Source organism: Argentina anserina, chromosome 4 (genome assembly GCF_933775445.1).
Source record: "Argentina anserina chromosome 4, drPotAnse1.1, whole genome shotgun sequence".
NCBI lineage: Eukaryota > Viridiplantae > Streptophyta > Magnoliopsida > Rosales > Rosaceae > Argentina > Argentina anserina.
The window spans coordinates 21,063,189-21,087,469 of record NC_065875.1 but is presented as its reverse complement, the minus strand read 5'-3'; the positions used below and the strand labels follow the sequence as shown (position 1 = coordinate 21,087,469).

The 24,281-nt window shown below is 37.5% G+C and overlaps 5 protein-coding genes and 1 pseudogene across 8 annotated transcripts in view; 1 reads left to right on the top strand and 5 right to left on the bottom strand.

Annotated features, from left to right (window-relative positions):
* The window catches only part of LOC126792704 (E3 ubiquitin-protein ligase AIRP2-like), a 124,748-nt gene that overhangs the window by 17,595 nt on the left and 82,872 nt on the right, over window positions 1-24,281 (bottom strand). The gene's annotated exons all lie outside the window — the stretch shown is intronic.
* LOC126792683 (two-component response regulator ARR11) lies at window positions 1,644-6,103 on the top strand. Of its 2 annotated transcripts, none has more exons than XM_050519141.1 (5): window positions 1,644-1,805; window positions 3,246-3,398; window positions 3,501-3,887; window positions 4,096-4,169; window positions 4,704-6,103. In XM_050519141.1, exons 1-5 carry the CDS (start codon window positions 1,679-1,681, stop codon window positions 5,763-5,765), a joined length of 1,803 nt encoding a protein of 600 aa, XP_050375098.1. In that variant the 5' UTR covers window positions 1,644-1,678; the 3' UTR covers window positions 5,766-6,103. The 2 variants fall into 2 exon arrangements, with proteins under 2 accessions (XP_050375098.1, XP_050375097.1); XM_050519140.1 differs by having other exon boundaries at window positions 4,093-4,169.
* Window positions 6,240-9,925, bottom strand: LOC126792684 (uncharacterized). Of its 2 annotated transcripts, none has more exons than XM_050519142.1 (9): window positions 9,656-9,925; window positions 8,557-9,183; window positions 8,107-8,475; window positions 7,892-7,950; window positions 7,723-7,797; window positions 7,469-7,565; window positions 7,295-7,366; window positions 6,773-6,874; window positions 6,240-6,689 (listed from the first exon to the last, which is right to left on the bottom strand). In XM_050519142.1, exons 1-9 carry the CDS (start codon window positions 9,734-9,736, stop codon window positions 6,486-6,488), a joined length of 1,686 nt encoding a protein of 561 aa, XP_050375099.1. In that variant the 5' UTR covers window positions 9,737-9,925; the 3' UTR covers window positions 6,240-6,485. The 2 variants fall into 2 exon arrangements, with proteins under 2 accessions (XP_050375099.1, XP_050375100.1); XM_050519143.1 differs by having other exon boundaries at window positions 6,240-6,674.
* Window positions 12,075-14,265, bottom strand: LOC126792707 (small heat shock protein, chloroplastic-like). The gene is made up of 3 exons (XM_050519167.1): window positions 14,132-14,265; window positions 12,829-13,956; window positions 12,075-12,743 (listed from the first exon to the last, which is right to left on the bottom strand). The coding sequence occupies exons 2-3, from the start codon at window positions 13,043-13,045 to the stop codon at window positions 12,259-12,261; spliced, it is 702 nt and encodes a 233-aa protein (XP_050375124.1). The 5' UTR covers window positions 13,046-13,956; window positions 14,132-14,265; the 3' UTR covers window positions 12,075-12,258.
* LOC126792709 (protein HHL1, chloroplastic) lies at window positions 14,166-16,390 on the bottom strand. 2 transcript variants are annotated; one of them, XM_050519169.1, is made up of 6 exons: window positions 16,019-16,389; window positions 15,773-15,910; window positions 15,083-15,169; window positions 14,864-14,911; window positions 14,530-14,675; window positions 14,166-14,364 (listed from the first exon to the last, which is right to left on the bottom strand). In XM_050519169.1, the coding sequence occupies exons 1-6, from the start codon at window positions 16,274-16,276 to the stop codon at window positions 14,352-14,354; spliced, it is 690 nt and encodes a 229-aa protein (XP_050375126.1). In that variant the 5' UTR covers window positions 16,277-16,389; the 3' UTR covers window positions 14,166-14,351. The 2 variants fall into 2 exon arrangements, with proteins under 2 accessions (XP_050375126.1, XP_050375128.1); XM_050519171.1 differs by lacking the exon at window positions 14,166-14,364 and having other exon boundaries at window positions 14,526-14,675; window positions 16,019-16,390.
* Window positions 22,150-23,679, bottom strand: LOC126792377 (GRAS family protein RAD1-like; annotated as a pseudogene).

The window sequence follows — 24,281 nt, the reverse complement described above, 5'->3', positions numbered from 1 at the left end:
AGCAACTGATGGCGAGGAGCTACTTAACAAGGATGTGGTCTTTGAATTAGGAGATGAGATCTGATACGACAGAGTCGAAGAGGTAGTGGTGGTGTACTCCATACTTGGAGCATTTTCACAAGTCGTAACCGATGAATAGCTTTTTTTTTGGATTCTGTTTCGGTTGCGGTGGTGCAGGTAAGTTTAATATATTGAAGGAGCCGACATGTATTACTGGGTTGGTTTGAAGCTATGACTCTGTATATTTGTGAAGAGAAAGAAACATAATAAAGGGACACGTACCAAATAGAATAGAGAATGTTGCATTGTGACAACGTCTGTGATAGCTTCTGTGATAGTGGGTGTGACAGGAGGTGTGACAGTTAGTGTAATAGGTAGTGTGATAGTGGTTGTGACAGGTAGTGTGACAGAGGTTGTGACAGTGGGTATAAATAGATAGTGTGATAGCGGTTGTGACAGTATGTGTGACAGTGTCTGTGACAACGTCTGTGACAGTGTCTGTGACAACGTCTGTGACAGGAGCTGTGACATGCCGAGAGAAAATGTGAAAATATGTGAAATTTTGTTAAAATTCAAATGAGATTGGTATGACAGTGGGTGTGACCGTTAGTGTAAATAGATAGTGTGACAACTTCTGTGACAGTGGGTGTGATAGGAGATATGACAGGCGGTGTGACAGTTAGTGTAATAGGTAGTGTGATAGTGGTTGTGACAAGTAGTGTGACAGAGGTTGTGACACTGGGTGTAAATAGATAGTGTGATAGCGATTGTGACAATAGGTGTGACAGTGTCTGTGACACCATCTGTGACAGGAGCTGTGACATGCTGAGAGGAAATGTGGAAATATGTGAAATTTTGTTAAAATTCAAATGAGATTAGTATAAGTATGCTCATAATGAAGAGAATAGCAGGAATTAGGGAACCTTGAGTTTCGGTTTCGCCGGAATTGCTTGAAGCACAGCCATTGATGACGGCAACCATTTGAGATGGTTGTTGCGCCTTGTAAGGTTGGTCGATTCGGAGTGGGTAGTATATCAAATGAAAGAGGGGAGCGAGATCTTTCTAACGGTACAAATTTCGTCAAAATCTATCGCCGGACGAGAAAGTTATGGCCGAAATTAGAAAAATAAGGAAAAAAAGAAGAAAAAGAGTAAGAAATGGCAAAATAGTCCATAAAATATTTTTAAAGTGATTTTTTTTTAATTTTGTTGACCTTTTTATAATTTACACTTAAATGTGATGATTTTTTTATAATTAATTTATAAGTAGTGACTTTTTCCTAATATAAATTAGAAAATAATACTTTTTTATAATTTACCCATAAAATATACCAAGTCGTTCTGTCATGTCCATATTTAATACAAGACCGTCAGTTTCGATATGACTTTTTCGGTACCAACTCACACCCATATGTGCAGCCACACAAGCTCCCCAAAACCAAAAAGGGTCTTTAGCGCTAACCGGGACCGTTAAGCTATCCGGCGCCAAAAAATATATTCGTGGGTCTCTCTGTTTCAATCACTATCTTTCTCTCTCACTCACAAAAGCTTCACATAAAACTCCAAAAGGAGCCATTTTAATAAAGAAACACAAAGGCACTCCTAGTTATATAGTATGTCTCATTTTGGAGCTTTTAAGTCCCCACTTCACTTCAATCAACAAAAAAAGAGTTGCTAACATGGAGAGCAGCTTCTCTTCTTCCCGGAATGATTCGTTTCCGGCCGGCCTCCGGGTCCTGGTCGTTGATGATGATCCAACTTGGCTCAAGATCTTGGAGAAGATGCTCAAGAAGTGCTCCTATGAAGGTTATGACCCCTCACTGTTTCTCTGTTTCAATAAAAATTAAGGCTTTTGCTTGTTGGGTTCAGTGTGGTGATGGAATCACATGTAATCTGGTATTGAGTTTTGGTGATTCTGAGATGGGTTTTATTATTTTTGGGGTTAATCTTGGACTACAAGGGTTGGGTATATTTCATTTCTGTGTTTGGAGGTCTGTTATCTGTGTTTCTTGAAAAATGTTAATCTAGGGCTCCAGGAACTCTATGCATGTAGAGTTTAATATGGATGTTTTATGTGATTGTGTTTAGACTATTCTATGCTTAAGAATTAAGAATTTAAGATGATGCTTGGGCTTTATGGCTGTGGTTTTAGAATGGCATCTGATCTTATTTGGTAATCTAACCATATGGGTTTCTTGGAGTGCAAGGCTCTTTTGCAGAAAGATTGAGTTTGATTAAGCAAATTGATTATCAAAATGATCAGGGTTTGATTGTCAAGTACTCGAGTGTGTTTGATTGCATTTCCCTTTACCAAAAGTTGCTGATTTGTGTGGGCCTATATGCATACAGCATACCTGAAGTGCCTGCCAAACTTTTGACTTCTGCATATATGATTACGGAGGATTATAAGATTATGTGATCGAAATCCAATCGAGTACAAGGCCTTTCAGAATTTAGCCAGATTGACTGCTGAACTTATATTTGTCTATTAAATGTATAAGCTTTGATTGAAAGAGTTTATGTTTGATAATTTTGAATGATCAATCAACTTACTCAAATCCAGGCAACAGATGAGTATTCCCTGGTGCTTTTGGTAGTCTTCCCAGTGGATTTGTGTACCATTCTAATCCAGATCAGCTTCATGAAAACGTGGTCACTAGTAAAGAACCGCGCTAATCCTGCACCTGTTCTTGGATTTCTGATGTCAACATCCTTTAGTGCATTTCCTTTCTATCCTTGTTTCAACTACTTGCAACAAAGACCTTTCTAGCAAGAGTGCAAGCATTCAATTATCTTTTTCGATTATTCCTGGCCTGGATGTGGGGTTGGATAGGATTTTCGATATCCTACTGCTCTTATCTGGTATTATACTTGCTAAATCATTTCTTAGGTCCTCACAGACAATGAAGTACTTTCCTCTGGACCTCCTCTTCATTGTTAGTTCCTTCGAATATATTGGGGAGGGATTATTTATGATTTCTTGCACTGATGTAAACAAAGATAGAGAAGGTTTCCATTTGTAAAGTGGATAGTTCATTTTGCTTTTCAAGTCTTGATAAAGTGGTATTCATGCTGCAGCCAATGTTAGTTATGTTACTGGATTTTGTTTTATCCAAGTATCACACAGAATGGCTTCGGCCAATCTGACTATGTATTCAGATTTCCAACCCACTCAATAACGATGGCCTTAAAATTTCACTACTTCTGACAATTTTCCTTTGTTTCCTTCGTGTTTCTGTGTTTCAGTGACAACATGTGGTTTAGCAAGAGATGCTTTATACTTGCTCCGCGAAAAGAAAGATGGATATGACATTGTAATCAGTGATGTGAACATGCCTGACATGGATGGTTTTAAACTTCTTGAGCATGTTGGACTTGAGATGGATCTTCCTGTAATTAGTTAGTACTCTTCCCTTGACACATAAAGTTTGTCTTCTCTTCATTCAGGAAGTATCCTTTACCAACTAGTTTCTGACAATCATATTTGTCATATCTATGCAGTGATGTCTGTTGATGGAGAGACAAGTAGAGTTATGAAGGGAGTCCAGCATGGAGCGTGCGATTATCTTCTTAAGCCAATAAGAATGAAAGAACTGAGAAACATTTGGCAGCATGTCTTCAGAAAAAAGATACATGAGATACGAGACATAGAGGGTCATGAAAGCATCGATGGTATTCAGCTGACGAGAAATGGATCAGATCTCTATGATGATGGATACTTCCTCGGTGTCGACGACCTCACTTCATCTAGAAAAAGAAAGGACATCGAAAACAAATATGATGACAAAGACTTCAGTGATTCGTCATCTACAAAAAAAGCTAGAGTAGTCTGGTCTGTTGATCTTCATCAGAAATTTGTAAAAGCAGTGCATCAAATTGGATTTGACAGTAAGTTTCATCTATTTATCATTTATAGAGCACGTCCATTTATCATTCATGACATGGGTTTTGGATGAACATCATGAACTATAAGTTGACACATTTTGTGCTACTTTTCAAAATTTTGTTCGACATTGGTGTTGATTTTCAATGATATAGCCACCATCTTTATTATGTTTCTACAGAGGGATGATGTATAATATCTGTTTGGCAGAAGTTGGTCCAAAGAAAATACTTGACCTGATGAACGTGCCCTGGTTGACCAGAGAAAATGTTGCTAGCCACTTGCAGGTACATAGATAATTCTTAAGCTTTCTTCTGATACAATCGTAACTGCTTTTTCAGTAGTATTGGTACACTGCCCCCACTTCCTTGGCAGTTCAGATTGTTTTTAACATAGAATTATGGAGATATTTAGGTGATGATTCGTTTTCTAAGAAAGAAGCAGTGCAGAGGTGAAATTAATTCTTTCATCAAAAATGTCATTATTTCGACTTTCTGTTCTTGACATTAAGAAGTACAGAAAGTTTTGAACAGCTAGTCATCCCAAATGTTCGAGGAATGTCATTTTGCTTTTGTATCTTCTGTTGCTCTTTAGAATAAATATAAATAGTAGATTACAACCAGAAAGTAATTAATTCTTCACCAAAAAGTTTTGAATCCTTCAATATATATGTAAGAAAAAGGAGTCCCTCTTTTTCCTTTCTCTCTCCTTTTTTTCTATGAGAAAGAAAAATGGAGTCCCTCTTGTAAATAAAGTACAACAATAGATTACATGTTTTCTTGCCATAAATATCATTCTCATTGATAATATTTCACATGCAGAAGTATCGGCTCTACTTGAGTAGGCTGCAAAAGGAAAGTGACCTTAAATCTTCTTTTGGTGGGGTGAAGCATTCTGATCATCTCTCAAAAGATCCTCAAGGAATCTTTGGTCTTCAGAACTCAATTAACATTCAACAAAATGATGTTACAAATGGCAGCTACAGATTTTCGGGCAATACTTTGGCTGCTCCAATTGTGGTGGATCCAAAGAGCCTTGAATATGATGTAAAGGGAATTATTCCAGAGCTTGTATCAGAACCCAAGAGAGGTTCGACTCGCAGTATTCCTGATTCTCACAAGACCAGATGTTCCCAAGTGGACTTCAGTCACTCTTATGCAGAAAACAAGAAAGCATTAATCGGTAATGTTGCCGATTCTCTGAAGACTAGGCGTTCACAGATGGGTGTGAATCATTCATTTGAATCTGTGGAATCTGAAATAAACTTCACTATGCCAACAAAGTTCACTTGGAGTGAAACTCAAATGAAACAAGAGCACAGGCCAGTTGTTCAGTTAGGTAATGGCTTCAACACAGTACAACTGCCTGGTGTACAGCACCACCTCCAAGCTAATCTACTTAAGCCAATTTCTTCCATTAGTTCAAGGCCATCTATCTCAGGAGAAACGACTCGCCCCATTAAAAATAAGCCTTCACAAGCTGCATGCAGAAACACTTACAGTAGCCATGTAAGTCCAACAATAAGTGCAGCAGACTCCTATCTAGAGCAAACCAAGGGCTGTGTGGTGGACCAGGGTTTTGACCCCAGTTCCAACAGTATATCGAACATGAAAAACCAGGGCTTCAATCTGAGTTGCCTTACTAATTTTGAAGCTGGCCAAAAGAACCTAGTCCTCGGAAGTGGATCAGCTTTTGCTTCTCTGGAAGAAGAGTTGCAAATTTGTTTGTATCAAGGTGGTTATTTAGGTATGAACCATGGGGTTTCGGAGTTTAATGATCCTGAGGCTCCTGCCAACCTGTATGAGGCACTGAGATTTGGCTGTGAGTATCCATTCGATTCATCAGATTATTCTCTGGCTGATCAAAGTCTGTTCATAGCATAAACTGGCCCCTGGCCAGCCTGCACTTTTGCACATCTTCATGAAGAACGATGCTTTCGTTTTTTTGTGTGGTGAACCAATATAAGTGGAGTATCCAACTAAGTTGATCTGGATATTATTTCCCTGATCAGGTCGATTGGATTTGAGTATTGCAATGTATATATTAGGAGTGATGGCAAACTCTAGCATAATAATTTTTGCTTAATTTGGATGGTATGTGCATTAGATTTCTTGTAGAGAGGATGCTGCCATATCAAAGTTAGTATGAAATTCACTGTCCTCCCAGATTATGATCTCGAATAATTGTAGTCACCAAATTAGCAACTAAGTTGTGTGCAATTTGTTATTGTTCTTTTTTATGCTTAAATGGACTGATGTATTACATTGTATCAGAGTTCATCCTGCCAAATCCATATCTATCAGGGTTTAGTTTTGGCTAGCAGTCACTTGCAGCATCTATAACCAAACTCATTCTGCTGATACACTTGTCTTGAATATAACTGATGAAATTCATTTACAACCTGGACCACCTAAAGAAGAGATAGGAACAAGAGATGAGCCCTACAAAATTTAATACCTAATTGCCAGTACTCAACTGATCTGCCTGTAAAAGAGAACCAGACTACCCTCTCATTCTAACTGCAGTTACAAAAAGTAGTTCTGGATTTTAACCAGCTGCGGGTGGATTAATCTCCATCATGTATATTCCTAGGCTAGACATCCTCAACTCTGAATATTAGGAGAAGAATTCTCATGAGCATTTTTCTTAGGAAGGGAAGTGACTGATCGCCTTGTCCGTGGGTTGTTGTTCTGTGTAACATGCTTAGAGCTTTGAGAATTGACTGAAGACCGAGTGCTTGAGTTCAGGACCTTGCTGGTAGTAGACTGCCTCACGAGTTTCTGGGACTGACTCTGAGTTGGTGGAACCTGTATAAGTGTCATTGACAAATCAAGAAAATACTAATGTAGATACATAAAAAGGTTACTGCCATAGAGGTATTTGTGTATACCTTCTTCAAGTTATTACTTGGCAATTGTGATCCAGACGACAGATCTTTGGCTTTTAAGCCTGTACTCTGACACAGTTTTTTAAAATCATGCACTACTTTTTCCTGCACAAGATTTTCTTTCTTTAAGTACAACTTGATATTGTTTGACCAACCAATAAAAAGGAAATGAAAAGAAAAATAACAAAATGCCAACTTGGCACTTGACAAAGTTTATGTGGAAAGAATTAGATTATCCTACATTGCATATTACCACACACCAGTGTGCTATTTGCACATCTAATGACACTTTTACTGTTAGGCAACCACTACCTTTATAAAAACTATAGAAAATATTCGAACTAATATTTAAAACATACTCGATCAAGTTGAGAAACTTAAGTAAATAATCCTGATCAGCTCAAATCATGGGATTCCTCAACAGCATTAGTAAATTTAACCTCTTCAAATTATTTTGGTACCCATGTAGCATTTCTAAAGTCGCATTTGTCCTTGAGCATATACTTAAAATAACTTTTTACTAACCTTATTAGATCTCATTTGCAGCTGCTTATTTTCTGCCTCTCCACTTCTCTTCTCTTCCAGCCTCTGAAAGAACTGCCATAAAGGAATGACATTAACTAACCGAATGTAAAATCTTTAAGCTACTCATGAACCACAACAAAAGGAGGACATAAATAAATTCAATATCAATCTTGCCTCTTTCCGTTTTGCTGCTCTTTCTTCACTCCTAAGGCTAAAAGGACAGGACTTGATAGAACCTCGTGGTTTGCTTCCATTTGCAGCAAGAGATTTACTGTCAAACAATCAATTCTATGATATTATATAATCGTTCCAAGTTAAGTAATTAGTTCCTTGTAAGAAGAACAATACACCAGCACAATCCAGTTGAGTTGCTAACCACAGCCTACATATACGAAACCTTGAAGGTACAAAGGTTGCAAAACTCTTACTCTTTTGAGGGTGATATGCATATCCTATCTGCAGTGACACTCCCAGTTACTGACTTACCAAGTATTGTTTTTTCCCTGGCAACAAAACATTGCAATCATGTAAGTTAAGAGTACTATCTACTAAGTACATTAGATAACACACAGGCTAAGTATAAAGCAAGATCATTACCTTCTACTTTTGGACCATGGGTTTACTGAAGCTTCCTTTAATACCCCATTACCAGATGCCTGGAATTAGCAGATAGAAGTACCGTTAGATGTGTGAACAATGTTCCCTTATTGGGAATAATACAGGCATATCATATGTTTGTGCTGGTTGATAGAGGTGGACAGACAATATTATGGATGACCAATAGATTAAAAGGTTGATGAGAAATAACATACCCTAGTTGCAGTTGGCAGGGAAATTGAGTTTCTTACAGGCACATTAAGTGCAGTTTTATCAACTTTTAAGACTTTGATCTTCTCCATGACCGGTGACGTTCTTTTACTGGTTTCACTGGCATGAGAATTGAAATTGATTGACATGTGGAGTGATTTTTCTGTTGATCTCCTCTTGTCAAATACCCCAGCCTCAGAATTCTTACTCTTTGGGGTGGCATTGTTCTTCTTTCCAGGTGGAACACCAACCATTTGTTTGGCAGGAAAAGATGGGATCTTGGACAGTCTATCTTGAGTAGAAAACCTTGAGGGAGAAGAGTTCACCAATCTTTTCCTGCTTGGAGAAGTTAGAATTTTCTCATTAGGAGCTTCCTGCATGATCGATAAGATGATAATTAGTTGAGCTGTCAAAATCAGCACTTCTGGATAATACACTAACACTCAAAAGTTTACCTTAGTTGCCATCCTCTCTTCTTGGGTGGCACCGTTAACAATCTCCTTCTGGTCATTTTCAACCTGATTTGAAACCTCAACTTGAGTAAAACTCTCCATCTCAATCTGAATCGAAGTCTCTATTTCATCCTGAATAGAATTCTCCACCTCACCCGAAACAGCATCCTCCAAAGTACAACTTTTTTGAATCACCATCTCTGTTCTATCCACCTTCGCAAGTTCCAATTGAGTCCCTTCAACATCTGGATTCTGATCATTCACATCACCCGAGTATACCACCTCCATAATTGGAACACTAGTTTCCTCAACCACCTGGTTATCTCCATTTGCCAACTCCATGTTGGCACAGGAGCTTTGGCAACTCTTGACCATAGAAACTGAGTCAGAAACTTTGTTGGCACATGCATTTGCAACCTCAGCCAAAGCTGCTGCTTTCTCAGCAGCCTTCTTCCTGTAGTGAGCTTCAAAGTACGCCTTCTTCTGAGCAACCAAGCCTGGTTTGGAAAACTTTTCTGCTTCTTCCAGATACCGATTGTGAGAAAATGCTGACCATTTTCCCCAATCAAGAGGTTCTGAAGCATACCTACCAAATGAAACTGATTCTCCAAGAAACCTAAGAAGGTCCCCCTGCAATCAAAACCATAGCATAGCATATATCTGAATATCCTCATTCAATTGTGGAAACTGTTTCACAGGCATAAACTCATAAACACAAACACGCATAAGGGCATAATATTCCATCAAATCCACTAAAAATATAGAGGTAACCATAACATCTAGAACCATCATGAAGTTGTTCAAGTTCTTAATCCTAAAGATATCTGTTGCAGAATTATCAGAAACTTAATCATAGTTTAACATAACTTCCACAAAGAATCCAACTTTTCATGTTAAAACTATCACATACTAAGGAAACAGAGCATGAACTATCCACAACCAAATCATCCTCAAACAAATCCCATTTCCAAGTTCTCAGTTTCTCACAGTTCTGATTAAACAAACAAAAACCCATCAAAGATTAACCACAACATAAACCACTTATCAACTGAAAACCCTCAAAAAAACAATCCAAGAAACCTGAAATCTTGCAGACACTAACCTGTTTCACTTCACCAGAACACTCAGAAGGCCCAGAAATCGACCTCATTAGACACGACGAGTCACCCATCGCCTTGAACATAAAGAAAGTCACACTCTTTCACTCTTCTAAACTGTCACAAAGAAAGGCTGTGGCTTCAGAAATGAAACCCAAGTCAGGTGAAGCAAAGGCTTTCAATTGGGTGCAGTGCATGTCTGGTTTATAACCACCCAGGTGTTCATAAAAAGGAAAGCTTTATTTGAAGCCAGGTGGTAGACACAGAATTCTTTCCCCCCCCCTGATGTGTTGGTTTCTTTGGGTTTTGCCTACAACTTCTAGAGGTGTTGTATTTCCTTCTTTAATCTTAATTCGAAATTTATTTCTATTTTCTCTTTAATTTATTTATTTGGATCATCAATATTTTTCAACGTTAAAAGTACCAACTTTTTCGGTTTAAATGGTTTGAAGGGGCTCCAATATCTAATTCCTCTATTGCATACCGTTTGAAATTTTGTATGAAAGGGGGAAATTTCACATTGTATCTTTGTCTATTTTTTGACGTCACATCCATTAATGAAATAAAAATATTACATTATTAGCATAACTAACTGAGAGATCCCTGATTACATCAATATTGAGCCATGAAATGCAAACTTAAGCCAAAACTTAGTTTCACCTAAAGTAATACAACCTTAGGAATAATAATTCACAAGTAATCAAAAAAAAAAAGACATAATAGAGAGTCTGTTATAATAGCTTAAAAGTTATAATAGAGAGTCTGTTGAAGATGTTCTTACAAGTCTGACAAACTAGAAATTAAATTTGATGTTATCATGGTAATATGCATTAATTATAGAATTAAAGCATTTGTTCAGAAATACACCTTGTGTTTTAAAAGTATGACAGACGATGTCTTACGAGAGACAAAAAATTGATTGTCATGTTATGAGATTTAATGTTTTTTTCAAGTAATAATTATAATTCATAAATTAGTTATTCATCCAAAACACACATTGTGGTTAGGAACTTAGGATAGAACGTGTAACAAATGATATCCTTTGAAAAGGCAACCATAGTTTTATTGTCACAATTCACAAATGTTGCTCTGGTTCGGATACTACATCATTAACCATGGAGGACCTGCTGCTTAAATCTCATTTATTCGAACTGACATCTTAGCTACGAAATGAGCAGTTTTACTTTATTGCACATTTGAGGGACCTTCATCCAACAAACACCTTCAAAGGCCGACTTAATTAAGTATTTTCATGTACCTAGAAGGAAATCATAATTTATGATTCATTCACTAGAACACGTTGTAATTAACATTGTAAAATTTTAGAAGCCATTATCAATTCGTAGAAATCATATGTTTATAGTTCTTCTGAAGACCAGTAAGTCTCAATTTTTTCACTTATTATTACAATGCGTAATACACTTAATGCATGTCGCCATTGAAAAAGAAAAATCAAAGGTCTAAGCGAGTAATTGAAGGGAAACAATGTCACCTCTTGGCACCATTTAGGGGAAGAGCTAAAAGAAGATCTAGCACAGTCGGAAAAAGATGCGAAAAAAAGGGTAAATTCCTCTTATGGTACCTGATGTTTGGCTACTTGGACAATTTGGTACCTGATGTATAAAAGCGGACAATTTGGTACCTAAAGTTCTCAAATTTAGGCCATTTTGGTACCTCTATCAATTTTGACCATTTTTCAGGGTTATTTCCGTCATTCTAGTCCTAAACTCATTAAATTCACATTTTTCTTCATTTCTTCCTATAATTGTCTCTCTTTGGAGATAATTAAATTGATATATCTACTCTACTTAGCATCTACTTCGCATATATCAAAAATAAATTTTTTTCTTAATATACTTATTGTATCCTAATTATTTTTTACAAAGGAAATAAATTGCCTTTATGCAATTGTAATTTTTATCAAATTTTTTTAATTACTTATAATTAAAATTAATTTAGATTGATAGTTACATTATGAAAACTTATATACGTAAATCATCACAGATACTAAGTGGATGAGTTATCAAATTTTTAGTGATAACTTAGAGGCAATTTGGAGGTATTATAAAAAAATGAAGTAAAGTTGAGATAAGATGACGGAAATAACCCTGAAAATATGGTCAAAATTGACATAAGTACCAAAATGGCCTAAATTTGAGAACTTTAGGTACCAAATTGTCCTCTTTCATACATCAGGTACCAAATTGTCCAAGTAGCCAAACATCAGGTACCATAGGAGGAATTTACCCAAAAAAAAATCTAGCACAGTTGAAAGGAATAGTCTGTCTACTTCAACCCCATTGTATTCCAAAATGTGTCTGAATTTAGAACAGTCGGAAACACAAGTTTCTGTTTATGATCTGAGAATTTCATAGAAGTATTTCTGTACCATTTTGTCACACATTTTCAGTCATAGATTGTAACATCTCACAGGCCTCAACTACCCTCTTTGAGCTATGAGCTCATGCTTCTCACAATTTTCATGATCAACTCAGCAATTTCCACGACCAGATAATTGAAGAAATAGTACCACAAAAAAGACCAACACTTCGAATGTTCAAAACTTGGATCAAACATAAGAAAAACATAACTGCTACATTGGTATCTATCATTGAACATTAATGTCCAATACCTTGGAGCTACTCATAGCTTTAGGAATAGTGATGTACAAAACCCCATCTTTCACCTCAGCTTTAATCTTCTCAAACTGAATATTCTCCGGCAAAGCAATCCGGCTACTGTACCTTCCGTAGCTCTTAGCTGACCACTCTTCACCTTCTTCCTCCTCGACTCCGGTACCATCTTTTTTCTTCGCTGCTTTCTCAGCCTTAACAACTAGCATTTTCTCCTCAACCCAAACCTTGACATCCTCTTTGGTCATTCCGGGCATGTCGAACCTCATCTTGTACTCTGTTTCAGCTTCTTTGATCTCCCACGGTGTCCTTCCCCTGCTGTACCCGCCGCTTTCCGTCGGCAACGACGGCGCCCACCCGCCGGATTGAGCCGAGTAGACAAAGGGGTCGTCCATCATTCTCTCCATGGTTTCCATCATCTGCTGAACTGTTCTTGCTGTAGGAAACCGGTCCCATAGTCCTGTAAAACACGAAAGGTCAATCATTTGTGGAATAAGTTTGAGACTTTTTCAAGTGGGGAGTTGGGTTTGGTGAAGGTTGTTTACCTACGGGCGGGGTAGGAGCGACTCTCTTCTTGGGTTGGCTCTGCTGCTGCTGCTGTTGTTGGAATTGGGTGGCTCTCTGCAAATGGTCGAGATTGTCTCTTGATTCCTTTGCCTTGGCCTTCAAGGTGAGACCTTTACCATTGATGGGAAGTGCTTTGGTTCTTCTCCCAGATGACAAAGGGAGAAAGACGCTGAAATTGGTTAGAGCTTGTGCCATTGCTGTTGTTGGCTAGAACTGTTTGAGCAGAATGAAAATGGAGTCGTGTTGTGTGTGTCTAAGGAAATTGTAGTAGGAAGAGAGTGTTACGTGGTAAGGAGAGGGGGAATTCCATGATTTAAAGGGGAGAGTGGACATTTCTAGAAGAGGAAGAGGAAGAGGGATGGAGTCATGAAGAAGTATTCGCACAATTTCTGGAGAAGTCCAGAAACCTTCACTTGGATAATGTCGGAAGGGTTATGTGCGGAACGGTGTTGACAGCTTGTGGTTGGGTATGATTGTTTTTTTAGATTATTAAGAGCCTTACCCTGAGGAGAAATATGATTAGTGTTTAGTTTCCAGTTCTCCACGTGATACATTGCATTTGACTATTTGGATGGGAGTGAAAATGCACAATCTCCAGAGACAAAATTGTGAAAGATTATGTGACTTGTGACTGTCATTTTGCACCGTAAATGAGAATTAGTGTTTGTAGCTGGAACTGTACGCATCAGCCACACTAAAATGGAAAAAGATGGAGCTGGTTTAGACTCCCAGAAGTGACGGAAAATAGTTCGAAAAGTTGCATTTGCTGCGAGAGAAATCGATGAACCCCCACCTTCCATACATACACAACTTGAAGTCTTGAAGCTGTGACAAAGGAGGCAATGCTATTGCACCCACCAGTTCCTCTACTAGTGCCTAGAGAATCAAAGAATTGCATTTTGGTCGGCTATGAAACACCTTAGAAGACTTGGATTCTGTTCAGCGCCTACGGGAGAGGAAGAGACCCAGAAGCATGAGGCAACTCCTGTAGTACAGGCCTTGGAGGTTTGAGGATCAAAACAGTGATAATGTCAAAGATCTGGATTTCAGGTTTCTACCATTAGGGAGAGGAGAAGTTGTCCTAGTTGAGGTTTTAGCAAAAGCAACTGCACATAAAAGATTGAATTAGTTCGAATCTTGTATCACTATTGGCTCACAGGGGTTACGACCTTGCCACCAGAAAGAAGTCTGCTCTTATCCTAGTCCCAACAGCCAACAAACCAATTTTGGGACTATCCAAATCCAAATTATAAAGCATATCCTAGTGCAAATGTATAATACCTTAAATTCGATCAGCTTTTCAAGAGATTCTGGAAATACAAGTATGGAACAGGGCTAAATTTGTATTAGATGTCACTGGAAAAGAACATAAAATTTCTGAGATGAGCATAGAACCATGAACAAAACCGTGTGTAGAGACCTAACCACCTTTCAATAAAATCTCTATGCAGCGGATTAGGCTTCTCCTTCCACTGCAACAGGACGAGGATTGCTTCTTTTCTCAGCCTTTAACCCTGGTAAATATCAACAATCATTTTTAGCCTTGTAAAGTGAATGATGAAAAAGGACAAACGCAAAGGAACTTATGAATGAGGAGTTTGGGAATTGTCTAGTTTCACAAAATTCGACTAGAATATTTGCAAAACAAGACTTATAAAGTGTAGGTATATATAACTCACTTTTCCTTGGGGTTTTCAACTGTTGTTACTGGTTCCTCAGACTCGGATGAACTTATAGATGTCAGCTTGCCAAAAGATTCCTTTGCATCCCCAAAGAAATCTTTCACTTTATCAAAAGTAGTCTTAAGTTGGTCTTGTGTTGGAAGCTACAAGTTGATCGGTATGAACAGAAATTACGAAAATAATCTAGCAATCTATGAGAACATAAAATAAACTCATTTAGAGATCTCCAGCATAGAGCTCAGAGCTTTTGAGAATCAGAATGTCTAAGGCTTCAAATCTCATGCCAAAAACAATGACATACACAAGGATAACCAGTAATATAAACAATCACCTCAATTACATCTGAGGTTGCAAGTGCTGCTCTCATGTTACCATTTTCCTACACAATTGGCAAAATATACTTAAGACACCAAAATCACTTCTTCTTTTTTTAATAACCAAAATCACATATTCTAACTTGGTCACATCTATTAACTTCCATCCTACTTCAGTGGTGGGAAAGGGATTATACAAAGTATCATTTGGTGTGTGAGACTAATAAGAGCATTACCACAATCTTGTAGCCATATCTAAACTCAGTAGCTGACCGCAATACACGATATTGCTTAAATGCTGTCTTCTGTATTTCCTTCTCATCCTGTATAAGTTAAAATAAAACGAGCCACTTAAGTGAACCAGTAAATGAGAAACAATGATTTCGATGCACAATATGAAACGGTAAATGAGAAGCTACAACTCCCATGCACAAAATGTTAAACCATCTGAATTAGTTGCTGAAGACAGAACATATCTTTTATATCAGGATTGGTCTACAATCAGGAGAAAAGGTTCCAAGTTTCAAACCACAACCAGGCATGCATCAGTGGTTTCAATTCATAGCAACATACACCATTTAAAAAGTTACTCCAATTCACAGAACTCCCATTTCCATGTCTCAAATCCATGAAACGGCCTAAAAGCACATGCTGCTCATTGACTCTCTTTAATCACTCTCTTTAATCACTCTCAAAATCAGCTTTTTCAAACAAGTCTCTACAATTGATAATAGTTTGAAATTCAAATAACTTATTTGTATACATTAACAACATAACTACTTAATATTTACTTTGCAACCAGTAATGAGATCAAGAAAGTGGTACATTACATAATCACAATGATGAGCGTGAAGCCAAGAAATAGTAGTAAACCAAGTTCAGTACTAACGTGGAAACCGATTTAACATTAAGAAAACATAACTCACTCTGTAAATAACAGCCGCAAGATTTCTAGCGAGTGTATCTTTGTATATATATTTCCCCAGAAAATTATCTTTCGCCGCAAGCATGATTTTTGCCGTGGTTCCACCAGAGATCACACTAAGTGGGTACCATAAGTAAACCTGCTCCAACCCCAAAATCATCAATCACAAGGACACAGAATTTAACAACTTTTCCAATTGAAAATTAATAAAGCATTTAACTTTGAAGCACAAGATTAGAGTACAAACATTGGCCATTCGAATAAACACAACAAAACGTGGGTTGCCATCGTCTTCAATCTTGGGCATCGGAGGAGGCTGACGCCTCTGAAACTGACGATCTTGCATTCCCTTTTTTCCCTTTGCTTCAATCACTAGAGCTTGGCCCTGGCTTGCCTTACAAGCTTTCTGGGTTGTTTTTGAGGTCACCAGTGAGTGCCTGACCAGACCGTCTTCATGGGTTCTTGAGTTCGATAGTGGAAGACGAACAACTGCGTTTAAAGACATACCCACTTCCAATTTCAGTTCGTTCTTGCTGGGTCTTGTTTGTGTTTTCAGAGAGTGAGAGAAAGAGAGCTCGCTGGAGATGTCCCAGTGGAAATTTGGAAGTCTTATCCACAGGTTCTACTACAGACTTGGTTTTACAGTTCCGATGGACAGTTGCTTTGCCGCCATACACGTGGCAGATAACAATGCATGGGATTTGGAAGTTCTGGACCCACATGGGATGATGGGAAGTTGCTAATGTGCAGTTTTGTTTAAAAAAAAAAAGACAAATTATAAAAAGGTGCTGTTTTTAACTTATATTAGAAAAAAATCAATAATTATGAATTAATTATAAAAAATTATTATATTTAAGTGAAAATTATAAAATAATTAACAAAATTAGAAAAAAAATCACTTAAAAAATATTGTATGAACTATTTTGCCATTTTTTATTTTTCTTTCTTTCTTTTTCTAATTTCGGCCATAACTTTTTCGTCCGGTGATAGATTTTAACGAAATTAGTACCGTTAGAAAGATCTCGTTCACCTCTTTCATTTGATATACTACCCACTCCGAATCGACTAACCGTACAAGGCGCAACAACCATCACAAAGGGTTACCGCCATCAATGGCGGTGCTTCAAGCAATTCCGGCGAAACCGAAGCTCAAGATTCCTTAATTTCTGCTATTCTCTTCATTCTGAGCATACTTATACCAATCTCATTTGAATTTTAACAAAATTTCACATATTTCCACATTTCCTCTCGACATGTCACAGCTCATGTCACAGACGCTGTCACACCTACTGTCACAATCGCTATCACACTATCTATTTATACACACTGTCACAACCTCTGTCACAACCACTATCACACTACCTATTACACTAATTGTCACACCTCCTATCACACCCACTGTCACAGAAACTGTCACACTATCTATTTACACTAACGGTCACACCCACTGTCATACCTACTGTCACAACCACTGTCACACACATTACTCTCTCCAATCGACTCCGGCTGCTCTCTCCAAGAATCTCGAGGATCTCGTCCTCCGATGTTGAGCGCTAAAGAAGTCGAGCTGTCATCGTTGATCATGTGGAAGCAATTGCAGCGGTTCCGGCCATATTTCGTCGGTGATGGGTTTGAGATCAAGGCCTTAGGGCTATGGGTTGTAGTCGGGTTGGATCATCGATGAAGGAGACTTCCATGGTCGTTGTCGATGACTTTGTTGAAATTGAGATCGATTTGGACTCTCGACGACGTCAACGAACTGCTAGGGAACAAGGCTGGAGGTATAAGAGATTGAGAACAAGGCCGAAGAAATAAATACATGCACGGGAACATGGACTTGAAAAAATTTGATGGCATTTTGTAAATATTTCAAACATCAATGGCAACGGTATAAGAGATTGAGAAAATTGATTTTTTTATAATTTTCAAATCTTACTTGATCTTTTTATAAATACATGTATCAAAAGTGACTTTTTTATAAGAAGCCCTAAAAAAATTAGATTGATTTGCCGTAAGTTTTTTTATTGTTTATCGATGCACGCTGCATCCCGGCTTCATACAATTGTCTTTGCACTCTGAGCAGAGTCAAAGAAATAATATCAATACATAATTTTATATGCATAACACATATATAGACAAATTTGTAGGAATTGACGACATCGGTTCTTATTTACCTTCATGAATGAATGAGATCGGTGGCGGATTTAGGGCTAATTTCACGGGCAGATCTAGGATTTTACTATAAGGTGGACTATAATTTTGGACTTAGGATTTTATTTCCAATTTTACAACATAGAGTGTATGAAGTTCATATAATTAAAGGTCAATTAAACCTAAATATTCATACAATTCCTTAATTCCTCTTAAGTTCTTAACTAACAAACAAACTCAAATAGGCAAATACTCAATCTCTCATTCGGTCATTCTCTAACATACCACCAAAGTTTAGATTCCAAATTTTCAATCATTCTCTGACTCTAAATCATTTCAAATCGATAGTTTAACTAACAAACTCATATACCAAGTTTGTATAACCTCCAAATCTCTAACCTACCCACCAAATCTCTGATCATAGTCATCGACTATTCTGTAACAGACAGTATAGACTTACACCCAATTTCAATTCTAAATTTCTAATTATTATAAATCAAAACTTTAATCAACAAACTCATATACCTGAATCATTCCAAATCAGATTACAATCATTCCATAATCTAACATTTGATTCAATTTTGAAATAGATTAGAGGAAAATAGCTAAACCTGTGGTCTAAAGCTTCAGCGGTGTGAGAGAGTGGCGAATAGAAATGGTGGTGACTGGTGAGTAGTGACGGGCATGCTTGAACGAGAACTCGAGAAGATAATTAGAAGAAGAGGCTAAAGAGGCGGAAGAGCAGAAGCAGTCAAGCAGACGAGAAAGTCTTCTCTCAGTCTTTGAAGAAGATGCGAAAGTGAGAGAGAGTAAGAGACCATGTTCAACTGATCAGATGTTTTAAACTTTTAATTCTTTTTTTAATAGAGGGTTGATTTTTTTTTTGGGCTACAACCTCACATGGGCTCCAGCCCAATCATGCCTGGGCTGAATCTGCTCCAGAGTGAGATGTAACTTGTGACAAAATGGGCGCTTCTCTATCTTGCTCAATGATTATGATCAATGAATCAAATATTGGCGAGAACGGAAAGATCGAGGATCTGAAAATTAGAAATTTTGATGGAAATTTCGATTCTAAAAAATAATTAAGTAAATTGAGAGAAATTTATATAAAAACATGGAAATTTTGAATGAAACTTTAAGAAATGTTTATTTGATCAATTATCTACTATATGTCATAAAAATCATTATATAACTATTAATTTATAGTGAGTTATGGTAATTTGAGGTGAAATAATCGTCGAACATTATTAAAAATCTACTTAATATATATATATATATTTACCTAAAAGAATGCTAGCTCATCACGCCTTATTTACATATGATACATTAAACATGAAATTACATGAGTGATTTAGAAACACATAAATGATCTATGATGTACAAAATTTTCACTATCTTTATCATGTCTTTTAGTAAAATCCTGAGTATATTGTGAATAATTGTCATTAAATGATACATCCCCTTTTTAATTTTGCATATAATGACTTATATGCCAACCATAGGAGTCGTAAGTGATTAACTATGAGTTGTGGTACTGGTAGTTTCAGTTTGGATCAAGCATTTCTTGACTTTAATCATAGCTTTGTGAAGATTGTGCATCAGATTGTGTCCATATGTTTTCACTTGATTGTATCTCATTAGAGAATAAATATGGTGGATAAGGCATGTTGAATTTTCTCCATAAGGGTAAAGTTCATCATTGCTTCATCCTAGACTAAAAGGGTTTGATTCCCTTAAACAACTAGTTCGGTTTTATTTCAATTTTTGGTGAATGTTGAGACATGTAATCCAATATATAATAAAAAGAGTCATATATAACAATAAGTTAGTGTAGTAGAGTTGACTATAACTTTGTGTTTACAAAATGATGGATCAGATGTTTGATTCTCCTAACCAGTGATTTTTTATTTTATTTAAAGTTGGCTTGACAGGTGGCGATATTATGAAAATATCGGGAAATTTCGAAAGTTTCCGGATATATCGGGAAATATTGGAAAATTTTAAAAATTTCAATAAAAAAATAGTTGGTATGTAACATATATATCCATATGCCGAAAAATGGAAATTTTCACGGAAATATTAAAAAAATTATGAATATTTTAGTCTTTGATTAAGATCACTTTTTCGATATCATGGTTGTACTTCTCGACTTCATATGTATGTGGGTGAAATCAAGAATCATCTGGCAGTGCTCATGACCTTTACTGCTACTAAACCCGTTAGCAAAACAATTGGTCCAGTATTGAAGGTGGATCACAATGGACTGAAAAGAGGTGTATAGGTTCCCTTAACCCTACCCATAGTGCGTCTTGATCGCCGTTTCCAGTTCTCCCCATGCAGTTATTGTGATAGCAGTAAAGTACTGGTATGAATCCAGTTCTCCCCATGATGATCAATCTTGGCAGCTCCAATGCCATCGGGATTCTCCGTATAGGCAAGTCTCCAGCAAAACCAGGCTGACTCAGATGAAGTAGGAACAAGAAGTTGTCTCAATCCAAAAGCGATGACGAAGCTATAGATGACTTGAAAGTACTTAGATGGAATAAACACTTACAAAACTTGTAAATAAGAATAAGAACACAAACACAAGAGATTGTTGACTACAGTAGAAACCTTTTTCAAGGAAAACCACTGCGAGACTTAAAGTAGTCCACACTAATCAATCCACTATTATATAGAAACTGTTACAAGATTAAGTAGAGATTAAACTGAATCTCTTCACTAAGCAAAACACTACTCACTTGTTCTATACTAAACAACTCTAAAATAATGAATCAACATAGTAGACATAAGAGAGAAAACTTTTCTTAATCTATGAGCAAATAGACCAACACAGAGGTGCCGCCTAAGTTGCACGGACACGTGACTTAGTCCCCGTATCGTGTGTCCGACACGGATACGGATATGCTCGGACACAAGAAAATACGCCCGAACACGCGTATTTTATATGGACATGCAATGGACACGCGTATCATGTATGTGACACACAATAGACACACAAATACTCAATTTAATAGAGAAAATCTAAAATTATGAGCAATGAGATTCGAACCATGAATTTCTCATTTACCTTGCAACTCCTTAACCACTCTTGCAAAATGACTTTTATTAACATTAATGCATATTCTACTACAAACTCTATAAATTAATTAATTTTAATAAGTATATATATTAAAATTAATATTTAATTGACGTGACCATTTCCAAAAATATTTAAATTTCTCGTATCCGTATATCATATTGTGTCTAATACGAACGCTCGTGTCTGTGTCTGTATCCGTGTTACATAGGGTGCCGCCAATATGAACTCCATGATCAGGGTTTTTCTTCACAAAGCTGTTGAACAAAGCAACACAATAATATTAAAATATCAATGCAGAGAAAAACCACACAGTGAAAGAGAAAAGAACTCAGTATATATATGAGAAAGACTCCCCCTTTCTCATTACCACTTACCATTCGAAACCTAGATAATTTAAAGAAACAAATCATGGTAATCAAAAACAAATCAGTTTTAAATAGATAAGTACAAAACTAACTCAAAGATACAGTTACCATATCAGCTGTATTTTCTCCGATAGTGACCTAAACCAACTAGGAAACTCTCATGTTGTATGAAGCACCAAACATAATACCTTCATGACTTTGTTATAGTTGGTGGGCGACACAAAACCTGAGTTGGAGCCGGTGGCAAGCTTTGATCCCGATTTGGAAGTGGAATTTGTTCATGGGTCAATGAGCCTCACTGACCAAGCACATGAGGAGTAGTTTCCTAGCAAAAACAGGAAAGACCCTCTTCAAACCCTAGTTTCGACAAAACATCCAATGTAGGGTACACAATTAATGTCATAGACTTGATTGGTTATTTTGTTGAAATTAATGTATGCGGAATCACATTTTTCCTTTGCATTGTGATTTTTAATCGACTGTTTGTTTTGGATTTTTTCTAGACCTTGGTTTGTTAAATAAGCGCTTTGTTTGCATCTGTTTTCTCAGTAGCTTAGCTTGCATTTGAGGTACTTATCACCTCATTTGTTTGGCCTTTGCTACTGTTATGACTTTATGTTAAGGGACTCATTTGAGTACTTGATACATTGTTTCTTATCCAAAACATAAATACATATTTGTAGTAATACTTGATAGCAGCTCGAAATCATGTTACTTGATACATTGTTTTGGTGTCACAAGTTGGCCGTTAACTCATATTATTAAACAAGGTATGATTCAAGAACATCTCCAGCAGGAGGCTGCAATGATGGGATTTGATTTCCACCCTAGAACATAGCAACCCTTTTCTTCAACAATTGTGTAACCCTCACTAGCATTCATTTCTAGCCATTTTGTGGCCTGCGTAATCACCTTCAGAGGTGCTGGTTGGAACCCGGCACGCCTCATCCTCCTGCGCCATTGATCAACCCTTTCGTGCCGCTCCACTCTTGCAGGTCCCTCGCAGCTTACTATGTTCTTAATCTCCTCTCCGAAATGAAACTGCTCCACTTTAGCTCTCCTTGTGTCATATTTGGGCAGCAGTGCATCTAAGGAGTCGAAGATGGCAGAGTAGTTGTGCAATGCCTCCATGAACCTCCCAAGAAAGAAAGGCCCGTTGTGGCTCGAGTCCTGCTCAACTAGTACCATTAGCTTAGGTGATAGCTCGTACAAAGTTTGTAGAACTGAGTTCAATGCTCCTCTACTCCCCTTCACAAGACAATGCAGCTGGAGTATGCTATTGAGGACTAGAACCTCCCCATCAATGAGAGTAAAATCTTTGGCCTTCAAATTTTCTAAGTTGCTTTCCACTACTAAAAATTCAAAATCCAGCTCCATGCTTTGCGCATGTGACTTTAGTCCATTACCAATTGCTTCAAAGCGGTCACTAGAGTTACCAACACCAGTGATTCAAAGGCGACGAAAGGTTCGTCCTGTTTGGCTGGCTAGACTGTCCATCAAATTGCGCCATTGGTACCCATGTAGGAGGCCTAAGGTCATTCCCAAATCTATGACATGAACAGAGATCTCTCCCTCAAAGGCTTCCAATATTGATGTGTTTGCTAGAAAATGACTAAACTGGATATGTGGGCAAATGTCATAAACAAGATGCAAAGCCTCATCCTTCTCTGATGAAACAGCAATTGTCTTTGTTGTAACACCCACAGCTCCTAGTGGTTGAACGAGAGCAAGACGGTCTGAGAGAGCTTGGATAAAGCAGGAAGCTACTCTCTGGAATGATGTCCCAAAGACCTGGGCATTTGTTCTAAGCTCATAAAGCAATGCTGAAGCATAATTTTTGTCGCGACAAGCCACAGCCTCAGCGCATGAAATGAGTTTTTGAACCAGCTTCATTCCATCTCCACTTTCTTCTACCTTTGCAGATTCACCTCCCAGCAAGGTTGAAGCTGCTTCTTCCATGGCCTCTGCTGCCAAGTATCTCCGGGTGTAAGCTGATATGTGATCCCGGAATTGAATTCTTGACGAGCTACTCAAGCCACTGGTAAATATGCTGACATTACCACCGTAAAGATTATAATTAGTACTTGCAATGGATTCATCAGCATTGTGTTCAAGCTTTACCCTCTTATGATTTCTGGATTCATCAATGAACGGAATCTCCCAGACAGCTAAATTGTTCTGCAAACTCGAAAGAGAAGGCAATGGAAGGCATGTCATCGACGAGAGATTGAGATCAAGACCAATAATCTTATCACATATGTGATCACCATAGACTTCACAAGGTTGCACATATAAACCAGATGACATCTTGTACCTTCTCAAATGTATCAAAAGCTTCTGCAAGTCAAGTCTACGTGACCCTTCACTCAGCAGGATATATATGCTGTAACTTGAAGCCTCCTTGATCAGACTGATGACGATTACAATGTGGTTATGTATTAAAATTGAACCTACAGACAAGCAAGTAGCAAGTTAAGCACTTGAAGAAGTGGTCTTACTTCCAGCAGGCATAGAGCAACGCAGGCATAGAGCAATCACTGATCAGGGAACACTCATTGCCGTCGTTTTCACGGAATCCCTAGGATTTGGGAGAGTATTGTATCATGTCTTTTTCCATTGTTCAGGGGGTTTTATCCATATGTGACTGATTTTTTTCCCAGATAAAGAATTTTCGGCATGCTTCTTCTACGTGGTTGTTAATCTTATTCTACACACTCCTTTTACCAAGTCCACCAGGTAACAAGGTCTGTCATAGTCCTGTAACATATCTAGAAATAAGCTCAACAATTCAACATATTGAAAAACTAGGTTGTCTAGTATGACCAAGTAAAACTACTAATCTGCCTTTGCCGCCCAAGTTGGATGCTGCTATAATGGATTTTTAGCTATACATATGCATAGTGTACCAA